Consider the following 25,794-nt stretch of genomic DNA (forward strand, 5'->3'; position numbering starts at 1 on the left):
ACCTGGATCTTAAATGAAGAAGAGCATGGTGTGCCCTGACAACAACCAAAGAACATTCAGTTTACAAAAGAAAAGGACCAATCCAAAGCTATTTACTGTATTCCAAACATCTGCATGAGGAATAGCATGGTGTGTAATGGCAACAACCAATGAACACTCGGTGTACAAAAGGACCAATCAAAAACAATTTAGCAACCTCTATGATCCTGTATTCCAAACATCTGCATGAGGAATGGCATGGTGTGTGATGGCAACAACCAATGAAGACTCAATTTTAAAAAAGGACCAATCAAAAGCAATTTACCAACCTGTATGTTCCTGTATTTTAAACATCTGCATGAGGAATGGCAACAACCAATGAACACTCAGTGTACAAAAGAAAAGGACCAATCAAAAGCAATTTACCAACCTGTATAATCCTGTATTTCAAACATCTGCATGAGGAATGGCAACAAACCAATGAATACTCAGTTTACAAAAGAAAAGAACCAATCAAAAACAATTTACCAACCTGTGTGATCCTGTATTTCAAATATCTGCATGAGGAATGGCATGGTGTGTGATGGCCAGTTGTTCTTCACCTGATCGGCCAGCCGCTTGTCGAGAGAGGCCGAGTTTCTCGGGATGCCCAGAGACTGACACATGAGAGACACGGGATCGGACGTGTCCTCCAGCAGGGATCTCAGCTGCTCCAGTTTTGAGGAGACCTGCGCCTTGTGCTGGCCCAGCAGCCTCTGCTCACTCTCCACCTTCAAGCTCACATCTCCTGATGTCTCGTCTGAAGGAAGGAAGGAAATGTTTTATTTAACGACGCACTGAACACATTTTATTTACGGTTATATGGTGTCAGACATATGTTTATGGAAGGAAGGAAATATTTTAACAATGCACTCAACACATTTTATTTACGGTCATATGGCATCAGACATATGGTTAAGGACCACACAAATATTGAGAGAGGAAACCTGCTGTCACCATTTCATGGGCTACTCTTTTCGATTAGCAGGAAGGGATCTTTTATAAGCACCATCCCACAGACAGGATAGTACATACCAAGGCCTTTTGTTACCCCAGTTATGGAGCACTGGTTGGAACGAGAAATAGCCCAATGGGTCCACCGACGAGGCTGAAGGAAGGAAGAAATTATTGAATTGTTAAGATGTTGTCAACTAGAAGAAATGTTTTTAATGACTAAAATTACATATTAAAATATCAGTGGCTGTATATTAAATATAAAAATATTTTCTGGCCGTTAGTTTATTTGAATATTTAATATATATAATATATATATATGTTATTACCACAGTGTGTTTTGGTATCGACAGTATAATATATTAGGATTAATAGTTGTATTACGCTCACCAGAGGCTTGCATAATACATTATTTTTGTTCCTAATATATCATATTGATGATACCGAAACACACAGAAGGTAATAACATAATGCTTAATACATGTTTTATAAATGGTATACGCAACTTTAATTCCAGTCAGCCATTACTCGGTATTCAAATGATGTAAGAATATGTGATGCAGTGCTTTTTGAATGGAAATGACATCAAACTTGAATGACGTCATTTTGGATATCCTTACATAAAAATAAACTAATGCCTTACATTTTTTTTGGTCTTAATAATATATATATTGTTTATTAAAAAACTGAATTCCCACCTGGAAGTGTTACCGTGTAGACGGCTGTATCAACGAGAGTCGCTGGAATTGTCTTTCCTCCTGGCGTGTTGATCACAACATTGACAATATCGTCAGCCTTGTGTTCCAACAAGAGATAGATATCACTTCCTCCCTGAGGAAAAAAAAGACAAAAGAATAAGGTATTGCAACATACAAAGATATTTTAATAACAAAAAAGAAATATTTTCTTGATAAAGAATAAAGGCAGCTTATTTCATGTGACTATCATGTAACCCATTGCTACAATATATAACAGTGCTTTTTGTCAACACAGATAAAATCATTGAATAACCGAGCTTATAGATAGTAACAGGTTAATGATATAGGATTTCGGTAAGAATGGGAAACTCTGTGAAGCTTGCCCAGCAGAATATTTCCATTCCTCCTGAACTGGATAAAGCTAATAAACTAAAGTTAAAGTTTACGTTTTATTTTGTTTAACGACACCACTAGAACACATTGATTGATTAATTATCAGCCATTGGATGTTAAACATTTAGTATTTTTGACACAAAATCTTAGTAGAAACCTGCTCTATTTTTCCATTAGCAGCAAGGGACATTTTATATACACTTTCTGATAGCCAGGACTGCACATACCACAGCCTTTGATATACCAGTTGTGAGGCATTGTTTGGGACAGGGAAAAACCCAATCAGAAAATGGTTCCATCAAGGGAGTTTGATCCTATGACCCAGCACCTCAGGTGAGCACTGTTACATTAAAAAACCCAATTGGTCCTCTGAGAACGTTTCACCCTATGACTAAAGCATCTAAGCAAACACTCTTCCAGCTAAGCTAAATCCCACCCCTTCGGTGTGTTGGAAGGAAGGAAGGAAATATTTTATATAACAAAACACTTAACACATTTTATTTATGTATATGGCATCAGATATATGGTTACGGACCACACAGATATTGAGAGAGGAAACCTACTGTCGCAACTTCATGGCTTACTCTTTTTTGATTAGCAGCAAGAGATATTTTATATGCATCATCCTACAGACAGGATAGTACATATCACTGACTTTGTTACACCAGTTGTGGAGCACTGGCTGAAAAGATAAATAGCCCAATGCGTCTACCGGCGGGGATCGATCCTAGACTGACCGTACATCAAGCGAACCCTTTACCACCAGGCTACATTCCCATCCCTCAGTGTGATTGATACATACATTAGTCACTACACAGGCAGCAATAGATCTTACCGTTAAATTATTCGACGGAATAACATTGACCAGTTTGTTCACCTGGACCGGTTTTCTCATGGGTAAAATTTCATAAATTGGTGAATCATCATCATCATCATCATCGGACTTTTCATAACTCTTGATGATTTTGACTAGAGCCTCTTTCAGCGAGTCGCCAATATTCTCCTCCACAATCACGTGGAGGGGAAATCTCAAAATATCGGCACTGTTGTCTTCCGAGAAAGCCGTCTTCACGTCATTTTCATTGACCCCAAGCAGAATGAAAATACAGCTGTCCATGCAGAACGAGAGAAGCTTGTCAGCGTTTGCCTCGTTCTCAAGGAGTGTCGGAGTCAGCAGGACGATCTGAGTTTTCGTCTTCTCCGTGACGAGGACCGAGTCGCAAATGCCCAGTTGCTGGATCCATGTGCTGAACGAGTAGTCCTTGCCCGTCAGTTTGACCTTGAAGAAGTCGGCCCACGTCAGTCCGTCCTCTTCGCACACGATCACGATACTGCTGGGCTTCCCGCTCAGGCTGCTGCTGCTGCTTCTGTTGCTGACAGTGTCCTGTTTGTCAACATTTGTTCTGGCATCAGGTGTGACGTCTTTCGGTGTGACGTCACGTGTAATTTCGGATGTCACATCACGCGTAGTGCTATGCACGCTGTCACGTTTGTCGTCATGTGTGTCCTCCACACCAGAGGAAGCCTCTATATCACACATGCTGCTTACTTGTCTGGAAGCTTAAAAAGAAGAAGAATAGATTGGAATGTATGGAAATCTGAATGACAAATCTGTATGGTAATACAATATATAAGAGATGTTTCATAAACCATATCACCTGGGTAAGTAGAATCAATCGATGGATGGCTGGCTGGATGGCTGGTTGGATGGCTGGATTTGGATGGATGGATGGATAGATGGATGGATGGATGTATAGGTGGGTGGATGTATAGGTGGGTGGATGGATAGGTGGGTGGATGGATAGGTGGGTGGATGGATGGGTGGTTGGATGGTTTATGACACAACAGCATGTATAAGACCATTCAATGGGTGAAAGGTCCACAGTCTGGCTTTGTTTTAAATATTTCAAGCAAATCTTCCACCCCTACCATTTCACAATTTTTGGACTAGTCTTTATGAATTAAATTTATTATTTCATAAAATATTATTACATACATGTATATTGCTGGCATGACAGGACAATTTAGAACGAGTTTAAAGCCAAACATGTGTTGTTGTTGGGGTTTTTTTTAGTTTGAGTGAAAGTCATACAGTAGAAACAGCATAGAGGATAATGACAACAGACTGCATGATCTACTACATGCAGTGAACTACAAAAGCAGGAAATATACATATATGTTTTAATTAATGACAGTTACTATTAATTTGAAAATTAACACAAGCGACCACTTTTTAATGTTTTAGAATTGCATAGCGATCTCTGTAACAAAACATGATGTGATACTGAACAAAATATTCCATGCAAAGGTTAACTAATTCCAGGCTGTGTATTTAGCAGGATTCTGTCCTGCAAATCTCAGATTTTGGGTCAGTAGCATAATATTATTTTTTTGAAAATCCCCAAATTCATTGTCTGAATTTAGATGTATTTTAGTAACATTAAAAACCCCAATAACACTCCCCCCCCCCCCAAAAAAAAAAAAATTAATTTAAAAATCCATAACAATTATCTGATTGGTCTGTCCAGGGCCACAAGGCCATCTTAGCACCAAGATCACCATAAGTGCATAAAGTAGTTAAGCATTTAAGATGATCTTAGGGCTAAGATCACTTCGTAAAATGGGGCACTGGACAGTGGCTTTAATTTAGTGTTAATTCTCATTTGGGGCACATTTTTTCTGGCACAAGTCAAGAGTCTGTACCCTCAGTGAGCATATTTGAACATTAACTTGATATAAGCACATTAAATTCCAACATTTGATCTGAAAGTCGCATATGATCTTACATACATATATGCATGTACATGGTTAACAACCCCTGCAATTTGCCACATCAATTGTCAATTCTGTGGAATCTTTAATCGTCCATGACACTTTTCTGCCTTAAACGGACATACCCTAGTTTTTAAACACTAAGGCATAGTTTTTACTATTAGAGCCATTTTTGATAGCTGAAATCATACTTTACTTAGATTTTATTGTTTAGATTATCCATTTCCATACATTTGAAGTGTTTTTAATATCACAAAATGCATTTCTCATATTTTAAAAAATGCATGTGCGTCTGAGAAGTAACAGCTATGGAGTCCAGTTTTAATCTATTTTTAGAGGGTATTTCACCATTTCAAAGTCACAGACTCGTGTTTCACTCAACTGTAACTTTATCCAAATGTGTTACAGGTTTGTAGATTAACTAAACTAAGTGTTAATTTTCACAGGTTGAAACTAGGGTATGTCCCTTTAAGACTATATTGTTTACAATTTTAACGGAATGCTTTTTTTGTTTTTGTTTGGCTGTGGACATTTCCTTAATTGAAGGGGATGAGTTAGTGAGAGAGAAGTTGGCCTTACCCATTAAGTTGTTAAACTCAATTTAGGTGGGTGTCTCTACCTAGGTGCGAAACCAGTACCTATTAGCCTTGAGTTCAATGTCTTTACCACTACACTACTTAGGCTGATAAACTGATTAACCCACCGTGTTCTAGGATTTTGTGAATGAGCTAGCATTCTTTTCTTTCAATCCCTGTGACTTGGATCTCCTTAATGTGGTCACAGTTTGTAATTAGCAGAATCATTTTAAGCTTCTTACAGCTGTACTCTAGCTGTCTCACTGTCGTACAACAAGTAAGATTATTTAACTCTTAAACACGGACTTTTCAGTGAAAGTGAACAAGATTAAAGTTTGTTTTGCTTAACAACACCACAAGAGCACATTGATTTATTAATCACTGGTTATTGGATGTCAAACATTTGGTCACTTTGACATATATCTTAGAGAGAGAGAGAAACCTGCTACATGTTTTCATAAGTAGCAAGGGATCTTTTATATGCACCATCCCACAGACAGGATAGCACATACCACAGCCTTCGATGTACAAGTCGTGGTGCACTGGCTGGAACGAGAAATAGCCCAATGGTCCCACTGACGGGGATCGATCCCACACTGACTGTGCATCAAGTGAGTGCTTTACCACTTGGCTACGTCCCTCCCTGCAGCTTTAACAAAGACTAAGGGCATACATTAATTCTTGATCCTCAATCCCCATTGGTGGGCCCATTGAGCTACTTCTCATTACAGCCATGACATTAAAGGCTGTGGCATGTGCTATCCTGTCTATGGGATGATGCACACAAAAGATCCCTTGCTCCTAATGGAAAAATGTAGCGGGTTTCCCTCCATCCTGAAATTGGACACTGGTGAAGTCAGGAAGTTAAGTCCGGGATGTGCATGCCTGAACCTACAGTGGATATGGCACATAAAAAGAGTTCCCATCCTTCCATGTAGCGGGTTTCCTCTCAAAGACTATATATGTATGTCAAAACTACCACATGTTTGACATCCAATAGCTGATGATTAATAAATCAATGTGCTCTAATGGTATTGTTAAACAAAACAAACTTTTTAAACTTTTAATTCTTGATGCTGTATTCAGTTAAAACTGAGTTTCCCATCACTTAATAAATGCTGCCACAACTAGCCAGGAGAAACCAGGAATAAACCTCTTTAGAAAATGTTTCAAAACAGGAAGTTATTTTAAACTATTTTTCTCGAGAATGGTTTTATTTTTTTCCTCATGAGCTATATAATATACACTGATCAACAAAAGAAACACATAGCAATTTAGTTTTCTCTTAATTGATTGAGAATTATACACCTTGAATTCCATTTGCTTTATCAATTATTTATTTATTATTTATTAAAATTATCAATGTCTTTAGGGTCTTATTTTTTAAATTTGACTTGACGCCCATGGCTTTGATTTTGGGAATTTTAGTGTCATTTAAAAAAAAAAAAAAGGGAGGAACTTTTCAATTCTATTTCAAAAACAGCTTCTTAAGCTAAGTTAGAATTTAAATAGTATTATGTATTAATTATTTCAACTTTTTTTTGTGCTTATATCAAGCATGCTGTCGTGGACACACACCTCATCTATCTAGGCTATTTGTACAGGACAGTGGGTTAGTTGTTAATTGTCAGTAGTTAGTGGAAGAGAAGAGGGTGTAGTGGTCTTACACCTACCCATTGAGTCGATAAAACTCGCGCTGGGTGGGAGTCGGTACCGGGCTGCGAACCCTGTACCTACCAGCCTTATATGTCCGATGGCTTGAACACAACGTCACCGAGGCCGGTTAAAATAGTAATACATGTCCTATATACATGTACTTGAGTTTATTCTAATTAATATATCTATTTTACTTTATGAAATGTTAAGGGGGAGGGAAATCATCAGCTATTGAATGTCAAACATATATGGTCATAGAGAGGAAACCTGTTAAATTTTTTAATTAGTGAAAATTAAGAGACATTTTATATGCACCATCCCACCGACAGGATAGCACATACCATGGCCTTTGAAATACCAGTTGTAGTGCACTGATTGGAACAAGAATTATAGCACATTGATGGATTAATTATCAGCTACTGAATGTCAAACATTTGGTAATACTGACAATTAATGTTTATAGCAAACCCCGCTACATTTTCCCCATTAGCAGCAAGGGAACTTTTATATGCACTTTCTCACAGACATGACAGCATATACCATGGCCTTTGATATACCAGTCATGGTGCATTGGTAGGGATGGGAAAAACAAACAATCAGAGAATAGATCTACTGAAAGGGTTTCAATCTTTGGACCCAAGCAACTCAAGCAAATGCTCTACCAACTGAACTACGTGTAGATCCTGCTACGCTATTTAAGCAAAAAGGTAGTTTGTTTTGTTTAACGATACCACTAGAGCACACTAATTTATTAATCATCGACTACTGGATGTCAAACATTGGGTAATTCAGTTAGTAGCAAGGGATCTTTTATATATGCATCATCTCATAGACTCCCCTGCGCTGTAACCTCACCGTGGTGCAGGGGTGTAACATTCTCTTTGAAAATGGCCAATACAGCACAAATCCCCTTGTTTTCTTCGGGATACAATTAAGATTTTGAGTAAAAGTCAGTATCTATCTGTGATATTTGTATTTTTGTATAGTTCTTTACACTGTGTTTTTATTTAAATCTTGAATTTTTATATTGATGTTGATCATCACTTTATTTGTTTGCATTACCATAGTTTGACACCCAATAGCCGATGTATTTTTTGTGCTGGGGTGTCATTAAACATTCATTCATTCATTCATTCATTCATTCATTCATTCATCTCATACTACAAGCGCTTTACTACTAAATTACATCTCATAGACAGGATCTAACATACCATGGCCATTGATACACCATTCTTGGTGCAAATAGGCAAGCGCTTTACTACTAAATTACATCTCTTACCCACTATTTTAACACGATTTTTTACAGAAGTAAATTGTTACAGCATTTGGTTATTTATGATTTAACACGGAACATTTTGTTCTAAACATTTTGATTAGCAACAGTTGAGGATCTGTTGAAAATTGACTAACAACCACTGTTTAACATTCTAGAATTGTGCAGAGATATCATCTCTGAAATTTGCATAGCTAATTGCGAAAAGATCCTGAACGAAATGTTCCCTGTTTAAAGGGATTATCCGAGTTTGCGTGGGCTGGACGTAGCCCCGTGGTAAAGCCCTCGCTTGATGCACGGTCGGTCTGGGATCGATCTCTGTCAGTGGGCCCATTGGGCTATTTCTCACTCCAGCCAGTGCACCACGACTGGTATATCAAAGGCTGTGGTATGTGTTATCCTGTCTGTGGAATGGTGCATATAAAAGATCCCTTGTTGCTAATCGAAAAGAGTAGCCCATGAAGTGAAAACAGCAGGTTTCCTCTCTCAATATATGTGTGGTCCTTAACCATATGCCCGATGCCATATAACCATAAATAAAATGTGTTGAGTGCGTCGTTAAATAAAACATTTCCTTCCTTTTATCCGAGGTTGCTGTCACTGTAACATGGTTACGACTAACAGAGCCTTTTTGATGATTAAAATTACATACTAGCGATACTGTCTTGTTTAGAATATCAGTGTCTGTATAAACAAAGTGTTTGGTGTCATCCTAATGCTTGTAATAGCCTAAAACATAAGTTACCTCCCAATACTTTCGGGCATACAAAAAATATATATTACACAGTAAAATGAAAAATGACTGTTAAAAACATTAACACACGATCACAAACACTTTGGATTAACACACTGGTATTCTGAACAAGAAAATTTATTTGTTATGTAATTTTCGCCGCCAAAATTGATGTTACTTGAAAACATTTTACAATGGCTGTAAATTAAGGATAGTCCCTGTAATGATTTAGTTGTTGTAAGTTCGGACAGTTTTCTTTTAATCCAGGAGAAGAAAAAGAAGAAAGAAATGTTTTATTTAATGACACACTCAAGACATTTTATTTACGGTTATATGGCGTCAGACATATGGTTAAGGACCACGCAGATATTGAAGGAAAAAACCCACTGTCACCACTTCATGGGCTACTCTTTTGAATTAGCAGCAAGGGTTCTTTTATATGCACAATCCCACAGACAGGGTAGTACATACCATGGAATTTGATATACCAGTCATGGTGCACTGGCTGGAATGAGAAATAGCCCAATGGGTCCACCGACGGGGATCGATCCCAGACCGACTGCACATCGAGTGAATGCTTTTACCACTGGGCTACGTCACGCCCTTCCAGGAGAAGACGTTTTGCTGGTGAAATATTTTTTGAATATGGCTTGTACTCTTTCAGTCCAAACATTTGGGTGGATCAAGTACATTGCAGATGACACAAGCAAAAATGGAGACAGTACTTGACCTATATATAGGACAAGTGGATGTTGGAGTTAAAACAGAGCCCTGTTAAAATGTTGAATACAGTAAAACCTGTCAAAACTGGACCCTCTGTATAACAGAATTCCTTGAAAACTGGACATTTTTCACAAGTCTTTCTAAACAGTAGTACACAAGACAATCTGTCTAAACTGGATACCCCTTAAACCAGACTTTTTACTTGGTTCCTTGGATGTCTGATTTATACAGGTTTCACTGTATATTAATTTTAAGCTATTTATCATAAAAAAGGAGAGTAAAAATTGAACAATACAAAGTATGGCACTTGCATCTATGATAATATGCACATGTATCTTTAATTACATATTAAATGGAAGTTTTAAAATATAAAACCTACGTGTTCATAGACATCTATTACTAAAATGGTGGGTGGAAATTAAAAGGTACGTAATTACTGAATTAAATTTTAAGGTTGGTATGAATCTGTGACTATCAGTACAATGCAAGAGGGTGATCAATCAAATAACATGACGTTACAATAATCAATCATAAATATTGTAAACATAATCCCACCACTTTGATATGACCTCAAAAACTGTTTTAGAACCAGCCTACATGTATGAGGACCTAATACTTTAGAAATAACGTAAAACAGAACAAAATTCAACAAAAATATAGAAAAAATAAATGGGTTAATACATGTTCAGTAACATTAATTTTTAAATATTTTTTAATGTTTTTAAAAAATAATAATATTAATAATAATAATAATAATAATAATAATAATAATAATAAATAAATACATAAATAAATACCTGTAAATAAATAGATAAATAAATAAATGATGAGACATAATATAGTATATATATATATATATATATATATATATATATATATATATATATATATATATATATATTAAATAGAGTAAAACAAAGACAAACAAAAGTTAGAGCACGTAACAGATTTTAAAATATATTAAACTGGAACCAAACTAACCTGGATATAAAGAAATATACATTAAAAGTTCAATAATAAAACTACACCGTATCATTTAGTACAATGGCTATACAATACAGTAAAACAAAACCACGCTGGTCAGAATATAACACAATGTCAATTATAAATATTTTGTACATCTGGGGCTTAATACACAAAGGTCTATTAGACTTTTAGCATTGCACTGCGAGATCACAAAGTTGCGAGAGTTTCGTGAATTAGGCCCCTGAAACTAATCATACATGTGGATATAATTAATTCTTTAAAAAATATAGTAAACTAAAATCATTGGAAATGAAATTATTACCAACTCTTTGATGTGATTTTAAAGTCTGCCATAAAGGTAATTGCCTGCAGACTTTTCACAACAAAATTCTGGGGGAAAAAAAACCACATTAAAAAATAATAAAGACTGAGTGATCATTACAATAACTATCCCCACCTCTTCGGCGCGATCTTAAAGATTGCCATAGATGCCTGCAGACATTAACTTTCTTGAACATTTCATCAGAATAATCAGAAAACCATCAGAACATACGTACACCACATCATTAAATAAAATAAAAACACACAGTGAAAACTAAATAACTGCAAGCACAAGAAGAGAAGATCAAAACTAAATAAGACCCCATACCTGAGAGAAACTGCGTCAACAGGGAAGTAAAATGGATTAGGCTCACTACATATCGAGGCAAAGACCAGGCTGTCAACTAAAACCAGTGCACTCACAACACACATATGTATTGCCAGATGAAAACCGAGCTACTTCCTCTTTTAAAGGTTGTGTATGAGAGTGTAGACATAAATGAATGACACAAGCAGATTTCTGCGTCTCTCTTCCTGCTTGTTAGCAGATACGAACAGCAAAAGTTCAGCTCAGCAGGATAATAGATAACATTGTATATGTGTGTGTATATATATATATATATATATATATATATATATATATATATATATATATACACACACACACATATACATATATATATATATATATATATATACACACACACACGTACATGTGTGTGTGTGTGTGTGTGTGTGTGTGTGTGTGTGTGTGAGTATGAGTGTGAGTGTGTATGTGCATGTGCGTGTGCGTGTGCGTGTACGCCCATTAACTGTCATACATGTATATATATATATATATATATATATATTGGTTACAAAAGACTTTTCGGAATTCATTTATCATGTTGTCAAGTATGTTAAATGGAGCTTACAATTTGAATACGATCATCAACTTATACCAATGTTATTATTTAATGATTGTTATAAGGTGGCTGAAATTTAATAACAGGCACAAAAACCTATAGCTGTATAAAAAACATTATTTATATATACATAGAGAATTTGTCAAGAGTTTATTTTTTAATATGAAAAATATCAACCAAGTCTATGTAGCATTTGTTGAGGCTCTGCCAAGACAAATACCGATTAACTAGATTGGTTGATAGGTTGATATTTTACATACTGAAAAACATGAGTAACACATTTTATTTATCTCTTAACAATTCTAAAATAACATTTTAATTTGATATTTTGTAAATCACAGTTTAAAAGTTGCCTTCATCAGTAATACGACATCATTACAACTGGGACAGATGTAGTTTGATGCCACACGCTTTAACTAAATCTCAAACAAAACTTTATGCTCAGGTGTACAGGTCTTGTTGGCTTGTAAACCAATGACCCATTGACAGTAAGTACATGTATATTAATACACCTAAATATCGAATGGGTCTGCAGTATTCACCATATATGACTTATTATCAGCTGTGAGTTGTTTTTGTTCCGTTTAATACTAAATTCAGAACATTGGGAACTTTAAAAATTAAAATAAGTACAAATAAACCCACTTAAAAATTAAAACAATTACCAATCAACTCACTTACATGTTTACTATAAAAGCTGATTGGGCAGGATGTACCTGAGTCGGTAGAGTGCTCGCCTGAGAAGCTTTTGGTTGTAGGATCAAACCCCCTTAGTGGACACATTCTCTGATTGTTGTTTTTCTTCATTCCAACCACTGGCCCCAAGAAAGGTATATGAAAAGCCATACGGTATATGAAAAGCCATACGGTATACGAAAAGCCATACGGTATATGAAAAGCCATACGGTATATGCTATCCTGCCTGTGAAAAAGTGCATATAAAAGATCCCTTGCTGCTAATGAAAAAAAAAGTAGCTGGTTTTCTCTATGACTATATATTTGACATTCAGCAGCCAATTAATAAATGAATGTGCTCTAGTGGTGTCATTAAACAAAAACTTTAACTGTAAGTGTCAACTTTTAAAGTTGCAGTATCACATCTCCATCTTATAACACCATTTACGAATGTAAAACACAAATACAACTACAGGTTTACAGTTACAGTTTCAACTCCCCACCATTTACCAATGTAAAACACAAATACAACTACAGTTTTACAGTTACAATTTCAACTCCCCACCATTTACCATTGTAAAACACAAATACAACTAGTTTTTTAAAATTAGTTTCAAGTTCCCACCACTTACCAATATAAAACATAAATACAACTACAGTTTTAAAGTTACAGTTTCAACTCCCCACCATTTACCAATGTAAAACACAAATACAACTAGTTTTTTAAAGTTACTTTCAATTCCCCACCATTTACCAATGTAAAACACAAATACAACTACAGTTTTAAAGTTACAGTTTCAACTCCCTGCCATTTACCAATGTAAAACACAAATACAACTACAGTTTTAAAGTTACAGTTTCAACTCCCTGCCATTTACAAATGTAAAACACAAATACAACTACAGTTTTAAAGTTACAGTTTCAACTCTCTGCCACACAAATATAACTATATTTTTTTAACTACTGATGGAAACAAATAAGGGAACACATACTTGGTAACTGCATCCAAAAACCTCATCCACAGTGTCAGGACGTTAACTGTGTTACCAGCCGCCAATCTCATAGTACTGACATTCAATCCTGACATCTCTTATTTTATACAGACGCAACTACTCTAATAATGAATTAACGTTGGTCTCAAACATCACATGTTCCTTTATTTTTGTTACCCCCATCAGCATAATATAATTGTATTATTTAACTTCTTGCAGCTACATGTTGTAATGCTCATTACTTTTCTTGCTGCGACAGGTACACAATTCTTTAACATCATTTACCTGCAGGTCATGTCAAAATGCATTAATTCACCATTCAACACTCAACACATGACCAGGATGTCTTCACTTTTTGTTTAGACGGGACGTAGCCTAGTGATAAAGTGCTTGCCTGATGCACAGGCGGTCTGGAATCGATCCCCGTCAGTGGGCCCAATGGGCTACTTCTCGTTTTAGCCAGTGCAATACAACTGGTATCAAAGGTTGTGGTATGTGCTATCCTGTCTATGGGATAGTACATATACTGATGGAAAGAAATAAGGGAACACATCAAATTGTAGACCAAATTTAATTCACTACTAGCGAAATAATGATTGTATTTCATACCAAGCTGTAATATAGGATTGAATGTATGAAAAGCACTGAAGCTTGGTGTAAAAACAACAACATGTTTCTGAATGAGAACAAAACAAAAAGCACTTTAATAACTACTGCCCAAAAATTATCTCATATAAAACAAAAAGATATAGAAATAAGAGTTAATGACACACAAATAGAGCAAGTATTAAGTCATAAGCTCCTTGGGGTATATATATATAGACAGTTTTCTTCAATGGGATACACAAGTTGATAAGGTATGCAAAGCACTAACTTCAAAAATAACTCTGCTAGCAAAAATAAAGAAGTATCTTCCTAAACATTAGAATACTTATATTTAATGCTTATATTCAACCATTATTCGATTACTGCTTGACTATATGGGGAAATTGTTCTAAATTAGACTTAGAAAGAATAAATAAATTACAAAAAAGAACAGCACGTATTATTTTTGACAAATCACCTGATGATCCAACTGATTTACTTTTTGATGAACTAAAGTGGCTAAAAATAAACAGAAGAGTTGAATATCAAAAAGCCATTCTTGTATATAAAACACTAAACGGACTTACTCCTCAGTACCTCAGAGACCTGTTCAATCCAATATCATCAATTTATGAACTTCGCTCCATTGATGATGAAAATATGTTAGCTTCCCGACCAAAAATAGAGCACTACAAGAAAAGCTTTAATTTTCTGGAGTTGGTATCTGGAAGAGTTTACCTAATGATGTTAAAAAATGTACTAGTTGAAATGTATTTAAGAAATTTTTTTTACAAACACTTCTTAGAAACATGATTGTTCTTCTACATAATTATGTCTTAATATCTTTTATTGTTGTATATATTGTATAGACATGTATGGTTTTGTTAGTTTTTATTTTTAATAATTAATACGATTATTGTTATTATTATTGTTATAATTAGTAAGAAGGCCTCAGGGAAGAATAGTCTGAGTTACCTTCTATAAATAAAGATTGTATTATTATTATTATAATGTCTGTAGCGTTGAACAAGCTGCCTATATGTTCCCAGTTAACTTCGGACAATATCAATTGATTTTTGATGCAGTTATTATTTCTTTCTATCAGTATATAAAAGATCCCTTGCTATTGATGGAAAAATCTAGTGGGTTTCCTTTCTAGGACTATATTATGTCAAAAATTACGAAATGTTTGACATACAATAGTTGATGATAAAAAAAAATGTCAATGTGCTATAGTGGTGTCATTAAATAAGACAAACTATAACTGTAACTTTTAAAGCTATCATCACAAGTATACTGAACGAAAAAAATAAGGGAACATAAATAGTAACAACTAATATTGACTACAACTAAAACCCTCAGCCACAGCATCAGGAAGTTTTTGACGGGTTTTTTGTTTGTTTGTTTGTTTTGTTTGTTTGTTTTCTTTTTTTGTTTTGTTTGTTTGTTTGTTTGTTTGTTTGTTTTGTTTCTATTTTTATCCCACAGCCCCCTTTCCTTTCTCTCCTTTGAATTCCATCTCATTTCTTCCCGATCTGGCAACTCTTCCTATCTTTCAACTTCTTTCGCTGTCCACCTCCACATCCCAGTTCTTGTCTCTCCAACCGCGACAGGTGCTTGTCTCTTGTGACTATCCGTGCTACACAACTATCATTTCCCATCAGCTTTTAGCTGTGGACTTACTCTGACCACTTCGGAGAGTTTTCAGTAGTTACTTCTGGCACTTGTAACCACCTATTATGCTCCCCTACTACCGGCAGTCATTAGTTAGTGCCATGGGTCAGACCAGCTTTATTAGTGGCAGAGGACGAGTGGTGCAGGGAAGTACACAGAGCCAATCTCACAGTACTGACCTTCAGTCCCATCTAACATCTCTGTATTTTATACAGACATAACTGCAGAGTTTCTAGAATAAGGTAGCCACACTCCCATGGCTAGTGATATTCAATGTTGGGCTTGTAAATAACTATTATTGCCATGACCAATGACTAGTGAAATTTGTTTTGGTCCAATATTGATCCTTAATTGGATATATAAGCATGAAAATATGAATACCCTGCCCCAACTCCCCAGTGTTAGTGTTTTTGAGCTCTATGTCCCTCTTTAGGTGACATATCTGATTATTACTATTATTTAGTAAAATTATATTAACTTAATGTAAAGTTGGACTAGTAAATTTTTAATCGTGGCTAGTAAATTTTTGAAAGCACTGATCCCATGGCTAGTGGATTTTATAACAATTCTAGAAGCCCTATCATAACTATTCTAATAGTAGTGTTGGGAATCGGTGGGAGTTTCGTTACCGATCAGCAGTCATAATTGGGTTTGCGCCAACTCTTCAACTTTCAATTATACAATCATGTTGCAGTGATCTATTTTGATATATAATTGATTACGGAAACATATTACCATAACTATAACAGTGAGTTCAATGCGGTCCCTCCCCATTACATCAGTAATTATTTATAATGTGCTTTATCCCAGTATTAGGAAGTTTTACCAACCCATTCCATCAGTATATATTCTGTATTTCAATTATAATGTGCTTTATCATCCACAGTATTATCCACACACACCTCAGCTATCTGGGCTGTCTGTCCAGGACAGTGGGTTAGTTGTTAATTATTAGTGGTTAGTGAGAGAGAAGAGGGTGTAGTGGTCTTACACCTATCCATTAAAACTTGCTCTGGGTGGGAGCAGGTACCAGGTTGCGAACCCTGTACCTCCCCAGCCTTATGTCCGATGGCTTAACCATGACACCACCGAGGCTGGTTACTGACATTCAGTCCAATCTAACCTCTCTGTATTTTATACAGGCATACATGTAACTGCTCCAATAGTAAATTAAAGTTGGTCACAAACAGCACGTGTTCCCATAACCCCCCCCCCCCCCCCCCCCCATCAACTCGTGATGCTCATTAGTTTTCTTCCCGTGACACGTACACTAACCTTTAATATCATTTAGACGCAGGTGATGTCAAACTGCATTAATTCACCATTCAACACTGAAAACATGACCAGGATGTCTTCGCTCATTCTTCTTCCTCTTTTTGTATAACAAAGTGCACGTATTTAAAAACTAGTTACAGAATTGCTCTCAACCTCGAGTCTTTCTCAGTTGGTAGGGCAGGATGTTGCCCAGTGGTAAAGTGCTTGCCTGATGCACGGTCACTCTAGGATCGATCCCCATCAGTGCTCTCAACCTCGAGTCTTTCTCAGTTGGTAGGGCAGGATGTTGCCCAGTGGTAAAGTGCTTGCCTGATGCACGGTCACTCTAGGATCGATCCCCATCAGTGCTCTCAACCTCGAGTCTTTCTCAGTTGGTAGGGCAGGATGTTGCCCAGTGGTAAAGTGCTTGCCTGATGCACGGTCACTCTAGGATCGATCCCCATCAGTGCTCTCAACCTCGAGTCTTTCTTAGTTGGTAGGGCTAAATGTTGCCCAGTGGTAAAGTGCTTGCCTGATGCACGGTCACTCTAGGATCGATCCCCATCAGTGCTCTCAACCTCGAGTCTTTCTTAGTTGGTAGGGCTAAATGTTGCCCAGTGGTAAAGTGCTTGCCTGATGCACGGTCACTCTAGGATCGATCCCCATCAGTGCTCTCAACCTCGAGTCTTTCTTAGTTGGTAGGGCTAAATGTTGCCCAGTGGTAAAGTGCTTGCCTGATGCACGGTCACTCTAGGATCGATCCCCATCAGTGCTCTCAACCTCGAGTCTTTCTCAGTTGGTAGGGCAGGATGTTGCCCAGTGGTAAAGTGCTTGCCTGATGCACGGTCACTCTAGGATCGATCCCCATCAGTGCTCTCAACCTCGAGTCTTTCTCAGTTGGTAGGGCAGGATGTTGCCCAGTGGTAAAGTGCTTGCCTGATGCACGGTCACTCTAGGATCGATCCCCATCAGTGCTCTCAACCTCGAGTCTTTCTCAGTTGGTAGGGCAGGATGTTGCCCAGTGGTAAAGTGCTTGCCTGATGCACGGTCACTCTAGGATCGATCCCCATCAGTGCTCTCAACCTCGAGTCTTTCTCAGTTGGTAGGGCAGGATGTTGCCCAGTGGTAAAGTGCTTGCCTGATGCACGGTCACTCTAGGATCGATCCCCATCAGTGCTCTCAACCTCGAGTCTTTCTCAGTTGGTAGGGCAGGATGTAGCCCAGTGGTAAAGTGCTTGCCTGATGCACGGTCACTCTAGGATCGATCCCCATCAGTGCTCTCAACCTCGAGTCTTTCTCAGTTGGTAGGGCTAAATGTAGCCCAGTGGTAAAGTGCTTGCCTGATGCACGGTCACTCTAGGATCGATCCCCATCAGTGCTCTCAACCTCGAGTCTTTCTTAGTTGGTAGGGCTAAATGTTGCCCAGTGGTAAAGTGCTTTCCTGATGCATGGTCACTCTAGGATCGATCCCCATCAGTGCTCTCAATCTTGAGTCTTTCTCAGTTGATAGGGCAGGATGTAGGCCAGTGGTAAAGCACTCGCTCAATGCATGGTCAGTCTATAGGATCGATCCCCGTCGGTGGGCCCATTGAGCTGTTTTTCATTCCTGCCAGTCACAACTGGTATATCAAAGGCAGTGGGATGATCATTAAAAAAAGATCCCATGCTATTAATGGAAAAATGTGGTGGGTTTCCTCTCTTAGACTATATGTCAGAATTACCAAATGTTTGACATTTTATAGCCAATCTGATTAATCATACAATGTGCTCTAGTGGTGGTGTTCAACACAACATTTAGTATTTGGCTAATCATTTTTTTTTTTAATTAACCACATTTTAATAATTTTCAAGCAAATATTTTAAAGGAAAAATTGGCGTCTAACCATAAAAAAAATTCCAGGATACTCCCTGTATGCAAAATGCTCTATATACATGTAGGGTGTATACTACCAAATCAATTCCCATAGATGACAATAGTAACACATGTGGCTAAAACTCCTACCTGCAGCGTATCAATCGACATAAATGTCACAGATATAAATACTACCACCCCTCACCCTTAAAGTGAATCAGAAAAAAATTGGGGGGTTAAGCTGCTCATTTCTGAGATAATGAGTAGTGTCTATGTCTACCCTAGTTCCGCACAAAATTTGAGTACATTTTTTTACAGGTATCCCAAACATGTTTCAAGCACAAGGCTACTTGACACAGTGGTACTAGATGAAATAAAATTGCATACATTTTTTGCCCAGATGAATTTTTTTTTTTTTTTACAACCAACACACTCACATTTATCACCAATCACAGGACTTGTGGTGTTCACTTCTTTATCAAAAGTTGGGTGCACCTCGAACTTTGACCCAGCCGGAATGTATTTGGTTTAGTACTACCTGTATGCAAAATGCACTATATATACTGTACATGTAGCAGTCTTGACTGTATAGATATGAAATTCCTTTGCTCAATCATTAAATCATTGTAGATCAATCAGGTATGGTTAATGAACATGTTACTAAGTTATGTGTCAGCTACGCTCATTAAAGAGACATGCCTACCAGTTACTCCAAGTTATTACCTGATGACATAATGCTATTTGCATAATTTATACATACATGTATATAAAGGTTCTTGCTTGTGGACAGTTGTATATCAATAACTGTTCCTGTCTGTCAGTTAGCTTTCATTGGTTCGACTTTCGGAAACTAATAATGGGATATTTCCCCATATCTATAAATATCCATATCAATAGCTGTACCTTCCTGGCTACTTGCTTTGAGCTTGTAAAAAAGAAAGAACCCATCAAATTCAGAGAATAATAAATGGTCATGATATGTAGGCATATATATATATGTAGCGATATAGCATTGATATTTTCACAAGTAATTTGTCTGCATGGCAAATGAAGTATAGAAAATTGCTTATGATTACAATAATACTTGGATCAACTTATAATCTCGGAAAAGCTAATAACTTCTTTTTTTAATGTAAACTGGAGATATAATCTGAGAAAACCTAGTAACTTCTTTTTTTTAATGTAAACTGAAGATATCACTTTTATGAAAATAGTGACAACCACACAAACACAACATTATGAATCATATTTGAAATGGTTGTTTGATAAATAGACAGAACCACGTACCAGTTGTTTTGCCATGTTATTTATTGCATGAGTTTATTACCCACAAGTACATGTATATTAATTATTATACCACGAGACTGCATATCGGTCTCGTGATATAAATTTTAAGCACAATAAACGAGTGCAATAAATAACTTGGCTAAACAACTGGTATGTGGTTCTGTATTTATTACATACCACGTACCTTTCTGCATTATGATGAACAAAAGTTGAATTAAATAACTCAACATAATTTGTCTGAAAAGTGGGCTGAATTTTTATGGAATTGACGGAACAATAAGCGTCCTGGCTTGGAACATAATTTCATTCCTGGCTAGGGACATGACGTCATTCCTGGCTAGGGACATGACGTCATTCCTGGCTAGGGACATGATGTCATTCCTGGCTAGGGACATGACGTCATTCCTGGCTAGGGATATGATGTCATCCCTGGCTAGAGACATGACATTATTCCTGGTTAGGGACATGACATTATTCTTGGCTACTGAGACATGACGTCATTCCTGGCTATGGACATGATGTCATTCCTGGCTAGGGATATGATGTCATTCCTGGCTAGGAACATGACATCATTCCTGGCTATAGGGACATGTCATTCCTAGCTAGGAACATGATGTCATTCCTGGCTATAGGAACATGATGTCATTCCTGGCTATAGGGACATGATGTCATTCCTGGCTAGGGACATGATGTCATTCCTGGCTAGGGACATGATGTCATTCCTGGCTATAGGAACATGATGCCATTCCTGGCTATAGGGACATGTCATTCCTAGCTAGGAACATGATGTCATTCCTGGCTATAGGAACATGGTGTCATTCCTGGCTATAGGAACATGATGTCATTCCTGGCTAGGGACATGATGTCATTCCTGGCTAGGGACATTATGTCATTCCTGGCTATAGGAACATGTTGTTCCTACCTAGGAACATGATGTCATTCCTGGCTATAGGAACATGATGTCATTCCTATAGGAACATGATGTCATTCCTGGCTATAGGAACATGATGTCATTCCTGGCTATAGGAACATGATGTCATTCCTGGCTAGGGGCATGTCATTTCTGGCTAGGGACATTATGTCATTCCTGGCTATAGGAACATGATGTCATTCATGGCTACTGGGACATGATGTCAATCAGGTAAACAGGTACTACGCATGCGAGATTTTGTATCACAGATTTGTTCAATTAAAGATTTTTGTTGTTGCATGGTCAGAATTGTCTTTATTACTGTAGTAAGATTAAATGGGTATGTAATAAAATCATGTTTGATACAATTATATTTGATACAATCCTGATGGATTTTCACCTCATTTAAATGTGGTTACATACATCCTTATCCCGTACTGTGGATACCAATGTCATGCATGTAGCCACACTGTGAATACTGGCTGTGTTCCTTGAGTTCAAGTTAAATCTTGTTTCGATGACAACACTAGACCACATTTATTTATTCACCATCAGTTATTGGATGTCAAATATTTGATCATTCTGATGTGCAGTCTTCAGAAGAAACCTGCTACATTTTTCCATTAGCAGCAAGGGATCTTTTATATGCACTTTCCCACAGACAAGACAGCACATACCAAAAGTTAAAATTTGTTTAGTTTAATGAAACCACTAGAGCAATTGAATCATCAGCTATTGGATGTCAAACAGTTGGTAATTTGACATAGTCTTAAAGAGGAAACCCGCTACATTTATTTCATTAGCATCAAGTGATCTTTTATGTGCACTTTCCCACAGACCAGACAGCACATACCATGGCCTCTGATATACCAGTTGTGGTTCCTAGTTGTAGCCATCTTTTGATGCCTCGGAACCCTTTTTTGACAAGCATACAAGCTCTCCCCACCATCCATGGTCGTAGGAAGGTGCCAAAAGGGGGGGGGGGGGGGGGGCACACACACATATATATAAATACATGTATAAATATATAAAAACCATCACTGCTGCTAAAAAGTCACACACACACAACAACCCCATAGATATACACACACACACACACACACACACCCCATCCCCCGCTTCCTATGCCAATGCCCATCCTTTCACAAACTGTGGATTTGACAGTATACATGAACAGTGAATCATCGGAACAGTTCTGATGAACTTGAGGGCATATATTCGCAATAAGCCAGTGTAACTTGAACCTTCATACAAGTAAAAGGAAACAATTAATTTAGTTCAGCACTCGGTTTTCCTCCTGGGTTTCCTGTTGGATTGAACTCTGACCCATTGTGAAGAGAGACTGGAATGTTAGTATACACTTCTGTTCCTTCCACAGAGGCTATGATAATATCCTTATAGTCTAGTAGGCCACCATTGTCAGTATAAATTACAAGTGGCCGAGGTGACACCAACTCAAAGGGCGAGTCATACAATCAAATTGATGGATCTTTCAAAGAAAGGCTGGCCACCCTTACTTTAATCATGCAAGGCTATTGGATTTAAAGTTCATAGGTATTGGGGGTATATGCATGTATTCCAGTTAGATTGATACCCCTAGTAACTAGAGTGGGATGTGTGGGTGCTGTGACATCACCTTTAATTCAGAACCATAAATTAGAATAGCCCATGAAGTGGCGACAGTGAGTTTCCTCTCTCAATATCTGTGTGGTCCTTAACAATATGTCCGACACCATATAACTGTTAATAAAATATGTTGAGTGTGTTGGTAAATAAAAACTTCCTTCTCTTATCTTAACCACAAGCAAACTGACCATAAACCCACTGTCATGGATAAGCAGCCCAGATAGCCAAATGATCTACCCATGACAGTGTGCTTGAATCAAAGGTCCAAATAACCATACATATGTTAGACTCCAATTCGTTTGTTTTTTTTACCCCATCCCAACCATTATCCCATGACTAGTATATCAAAGGTCATGGTATATGCTGTCCTGTCTGTGGAACATGCATATAAAAGATCCCTTGCTGATAATAGAAAAATCATGTGGGTTTCTTGGACGACTTTGTGTCAAAAAGTACAGATGTCTGACATCCGATACCCAATGATTGATAAATCAATGTGCTCTAATGGTGTCGTAGAACAAAATTAACTTTACTGTCATACAAGCACATGACTTAACATCATAATGTGACTCAGTGGTGTAGGAAGGTACCAAAACGTGTGTGTGTGTAGGGGGCCACACTTTTATATTTACACACTTTTACACTATTATAAAGCAAATATAAAGCAAAATATTTGAAATATTTCCTATTGCAGTGCATATAGTTAAGAGTAACACTCCAAGAACATTTAAAACAATGGGGAGAAGGAAAAAAGAAAGAAAGAAATGTTTCATTTAACGACGCACTCAGCACATTTTATTTACGGTTATATGGCGTCAGACATATGGTTAAGGACCACACAGATTTTGAGAGGAAACCCGCTGTCGCCACTACATGAGCTACTCTTTCGGATTAGCAGCAAGGGATCTTTTATTTGCACTTCCCACAGGCAGAATAGCACAAACCATGGCCTTTGTTGAACCAGTTATGGATCACTGGTCAGTGCAAGTGGTTTACCCCTACCCATTGAGCCTTGTGGAGCACTCACTCAGGGTTTGGAGTGGTATCTGGATACAATGGGGAGATGCACTGAATTAGTTTCACGGCTGCTTTTGGGTCACTGTGGTAAACTATCATGTGACACGATTACTTAGTAACAGTAAACACATTGTTGAGGCACTTGAAACAGCATCAAATTGCCTTGTTATTCCGAAACACAATGCACGCTTGTCCACACGGACAAATTATCAATTCACTTTAAGTGGTAATTTGGCATGGAAGTCATTAATAATTCAGTAACTGTATCAGATGACTGGACGTGAGTTACTGTAATAGTAGCTAATTGCCGTGTAACTGTCAGGAGCTGATCCAATGGTGTAGGGGGGTTGTTTAACAACACCACTGGAGCACACTGATTTGTTAATTATCGGCTATTGGATGTCAAACATTTGGTAATTCAGACATATAGTCTTAGAGATTAAACCCGCTACATTCTTTCATTAGTAGCAAGGGATCTTTTATATGCACCATCCCACAGACAGGGCAGCATATACCACAATCTTTGATATACCAGTCATGGTGTACTGGCTGGAATGAGAAATAGCCACCAGGTGAGTGCTTTATCACTGGGCTACATCATGCCTACTCCAATGGTGGGGATGCTGGGGTGCACACTTTCTTCCTGAACTTCAAAGTGCCCATAAAAATCCAGTGTTTTATGAATATAATTAATAAACCCATCAAAACTGGAATTTCCTCAAACGTGGATGTTTTTCAAGGTCCCTTTTAAATAATAGTACATAACAGAACCTCTCTAAACCAGATACCCCTTAAAATCAGACTTTTTACCTGGTCTCTTGGGTGTCCAATTTAGAGGGGTTTCACTGTATTTCGTTTTAGTGGGGAAATGTAATATCTGGGTTAGGTTGATTTTTGCTGGGTAAGATCACATGGCATATACATGTAATACATGCTGTATGATGACACAGCGGTTCCCCTTTGCTGTCACATGTACTATAACTATGATATATCACATACGTGCTATGGGATGTCACTATTGGAAGCTTGGCCTTAAAAGCATGCAGGTTAACCATGGTAACCATGGTATAACTTTTCATGGACTATGAACATAATATTCTAAGCTACATGCAATTCAGGTTCTGTTTTTCATCACCATTAATAGGCCTGTCCAAAAAATGCAGATTGTATGAAATTCCATGTTCAACTTCTGTAACAGACAGCTCTGTTCATACACATCCGTGTTCAATACTACAAATGACCTAAAACATTTAAAACTATAGTCATTGTACGAAATTCCATGTTCAACTACATTAACAGACAGTTCAGCTTCATACACATCCATGTTCAATACTACAGACGACCTAAAACATTTAAAACTATAGTCATTGTACGAAATTCCATGTTCAACTTCTGTAACAGACAGCTCTGTTCATACACATCCGTGTTCAATACTACAAATGACCTAAAACATTTAAAACTATAGTCATTGTATGAAATTCCATGTTCAACTTCTGTAACAGACAGCTCTGTTCATACACATCCGTGTTCAATACTACAAATGACCTAAAACATTTAAAACTATAGTCATTGTATGAAATTCCATGTTCAACTACATTAACAGACAGTTCAGCTTCATACACATCCATGTTCAATACTACAGACGACCTAAAACATTTAAAACTATAGTCACTGTACGAAATTCCATGTTCAACTTCATTAACAGACAGCTCAGTTTCATACACATCCGTGTTCAATACTACAAATGACCTAAAACAAAATTCTACTGAATCTATGTTACGACGGTGTCATAGTCAGTACAGAACTAACACAATTGACTGATGTAACGCAGTGATATTCAATGATGGGTAAGTAAATAATTACTAACGCCATGCCCCATTGCTAGTGAATTTTTTGGTCAAATGTTGCAATTAAGTCTATTTTGTCAATATGAAT

The 25,794-nt window shown here is 37.3% G+C and overlaps 1 protein-coding gene across 7 annotated transcripts in view; it reads right to left on the minus strand.

Moving 5' to 3' along the window:
* The window catches only part of LOC121380196, a 74,661-nt gene that overhangs the window by 35,902 nt on the left and 12,965 nt on the right, over window positions 1-25,794 (minus strand). For 2 of the 7 annotated variants that reach the window (XM_041509008.1, XM_041509004.1), the window contains exons 1-4: window positions 13,655-13,792; window positions 2,899-3,623; window positions 1,671-1,803; window positions 512-778 (exon numbers count right to left, since the gene is read on the minus strand). In XM_041509008.1, coding sequence (XP_041364942.1) covers window positions 512-778; window positions 1,671-1,803; window positions 2,899-3,623; window positions 13,655-13,667 — 1,138 coding nt within the window. In that variant the 5' untranslated portion in view covers window positions 13,668-13,792. Of the gene's footprint in view, window positions 1-511; window positions 779-1,670; window positions 1,804-2,898; window positions 3,624-11,410; window positions 11,556-13,654; window positions 13,798-25,794 lie in introns of those variants that run through there. The other 5 variants (XM_041509007.1, XM_041509010.1, XM_041509011.1 and 2 more) reach the window with 5 other exon arrangements.

Source organism: Gigantopelta aegis, chromosome 8 (genome assembly GCF_016097555.1).
Source record: "Gigantopelta aegis isolate Gae_Host chromosome 8, Gae_host_genome, whole genome shotgun sequence".
Lineage (NCBI taxonomy): Eukaryota > Metazoa > Mollusca > Gastropoda > Neomphalida > Peltospiridae > Gigantopelta > Gigantopelta aegis.